This window comes from Merops nubicus, unplaced genomic scaffold, assembly GCF_000691845.1.
Source record: "Merops nubicus isolate BGI_N331 unplaced genomic scaffold, ASM69184v1 scaffold20273, whole genome shotgun sequence".
Lineage (NCBI taxonomy): Eukaryota > Metazoa > Chordata > Aves > Coraciiformes > Meropidae > Merops > Merops nubicus.
The window spans coordinates 3,239-5,586 of record NW_008597153.1 but is presented as its reverse complement, the minus strand read 5'-3'; the positions used below and the strand labels follow the sequence as shown (position 1 = coordinate 5,586).

Genomic DNA, 2,348 nt, shown 5'->3' with positions numbered 1-2,348 from the left:
GTCTGGAGCTGAGCACCCTCCCACCCGCCTGCAGTGGTGGAGCTGGGTGAACTCACCTGCTGGAAGGAAGCTTCGATCAGGTTGGAAGGAAACATGTTCCTGTAAGAGAGCAATTGCACAGGGGTCACGGGGCATCGGGGGCACCCGGGGAGCAGCCTGGGCAGCACCTCTGCTGGGCACAAGCCCCAGAGGAGGACAGTGCAGCCAACACTACTTTGATGTCCTCTGTGCAAGCTGAGGGCCAAGACAGGCTGAAAGGTGCACAAAGAGCAGGCCTGCGAACCACACGTCCCCTGGGCTCACAGAAGCCAGAGGCTGGTGGACATCTGCCACCTCCAGCCCCTGCTCAGCGTGGGACCTCCTGCAGAGCTGGAGCTGGACGTTCAGAGCCTCGTCCCGTGGGCTGGACACCTCCAGAAATGGAGATTCTGCCCCAGCCCATGGGTCTGTGCTGCGCCCACCCCCCAGCTACTCCTCATCCACTGCTTAAATCCAGCCCTGGACTGCACCCACCCTCCAGCTACTCCTCATCCACTGCTTAAATCCAGCCCTGGAGCAACTCCTGCTTGCTTTTGCCTGGCCAAGCCCAAGGAGATGCAGGGTTTGGCATCTCACAGCTGGGGCTGCAGAGGGACACTCAGAGGACACAGAGGGTTCCCCGCTGAGCTTAGCAGGGAATCTCAGTCTGCCTGTTGTCTGCTGCCACACCTCTCCTTGCTCTGAGGGTGGCTCTGGGCAGGGGGCAATAGGGGTGACCAAGTGGCCAGAGGGACATCGTGGGGAGAACCAACCCCCACGCCGCTGGGCTGGGAGGCTCCGTGCCTGGGCAGCCTGGGCACAGCTCTCCTGTTCCCTCAGGAGCTCAGCACCAAGCAGGAGCTCAGCGTCCTGGGGGAAGATCTTGTCTGTGAGGCCCAGTCCTGACCCCGTGAGGTACCTGATCAGGTCCAGCAGCGCGTCGGCAGAGCTGAGCACCACCTTCCCCCCCGAGGAGTCATCCTTCTGGGCGGCTGCTCCGGGGTGGATGCTGACCACCAGGATGATCCCCACGGCCACTGCCATGAACGTTGTCCAAAGGTAGTAGGTGATGGTGATCACCCCCATCTTCCCACAGGCCCTGGAGTCCATGGTGGCCAGGCCAGACATGAGGCTGCAGCAGAAAGGTCGTGGGCAGTGTCTGCTCCCAACCTGCACAAGGCTCAGCCCGTGGGCAGAACCCCCGAGGTGGGAGAAGTTGCCTGAGGTGTTTTTGTAACTGGTCCTGAAGGGCCTCACAGAGCTCCTGCAGGTCCCTGTGCCTGTGCCCACAGGATCTGTGGCAGCCCAGGCTGAGCTGGGCAGGGCACCAGACACTCCTCTGAGAACCTGTTCAAGGTCTGGCCATGTTTCTGTTTTCTCCAAGGGATGAGGAGGAAATATTCTCACTGGATGGTGGTGGTGAGTAACTGATGCTGCTCCTTTGGTTTTGTGTGGTGCAAGGATGTCTTTTGTGTTGGGTTTGTGCCTGGGGGGGTTGGTGGGGGGTGAGGACAGGGCGTAGGAGAGGGGGGGATGAAGCTACTGGGGTGGCCACTGTAGAAGCCTTGAGAAGCTCCCCTGGCTCCAAGCTGGACCCACCTCTGACCCAGGCTGAGCCAATCAAAGCCTCTGCAACGACATATTTAAGAGGGGAAAAACTGTTGGGTGGGTTTGTTTTGGGGGTTCTTTTGCTTGAGAGAGGAGTGGGACAGAGAGAAAACCACGTGGCCACCCAGGTCTGTGGGGAAAGGGGGAGCAGCCACTCCCCAGTGCCCTGTGGAGAGGGGTCAGGCTGAGCCCATGCAGCACCCTGAGGTGGAGCAGAGTCCCTTCTGCAGCCCATGGAGGACCCTGCCAGGGCAGGTGGCTGCTCCTGAAGGAGGAACAGTCCATCACTGGGGGGGCAGCAGCCCGCAGAGGTGCCCACACTGGCAGGGGAAGGCTGTGGGGGAATGGTTGCTCTAGAGCTGCCAGGCTGCACCAGGGGGGCACTGGGGGGAGTTTGCCCATGAGGAGGAGGGAGCAGCAGAAACAACATGGGACAAATTGAGCACAACCCCCATTCCCTGCCCAGGAAAGGCATTAGCAAGGTTTAGAAATGCCTGGTTGGGACAGACCCCACTGCCCCAGGCAGAGAGCTGCTGGCTCAGCCTTTATGCACTCATAAGCTTTCCTAAGAAGTAGCCCATAAGCTACTTTTAAACAAAACTAGACTAAAAATAGAGGAAGTATTCCAGGCTGCACCTGCAGGGAGGACTGGGGAGGACTGGGGGAGGACTGGGGAGGACTGGGGAGGACTGGCTGGGCGGGGGGGCCGCACCTGGGGACGG

General features: G+C 60.4%; 1 protein-coding gene across 1 annotated transcript in view; it reads right to left on the bottom strand.

Annotated features, from left to right (window-relative positions):
* Window positions 1-56: 56 nt before the first annotated feature.
* The window catches only part of LOC103769430 (excitatory amino acid transporter 5-like), a gene marked incomplete at both ends in the record, with an annotated part of 3,794 nt that continues 1,502 nt past the window's right edge, over window positions 57-2,348 (bottom strand). The window contains 2 exons of the mRNA XM_008936627.1: window positions 57-99; window positions 938-1,150. Coding sequence (XP_008934875.1) covers window positions 57-99; window positions 938-1,150 — 256 coding nt within the window. The remainder of the gene's footprint in view (window positions 100-937; window positions 1,151-2,348) is intronic.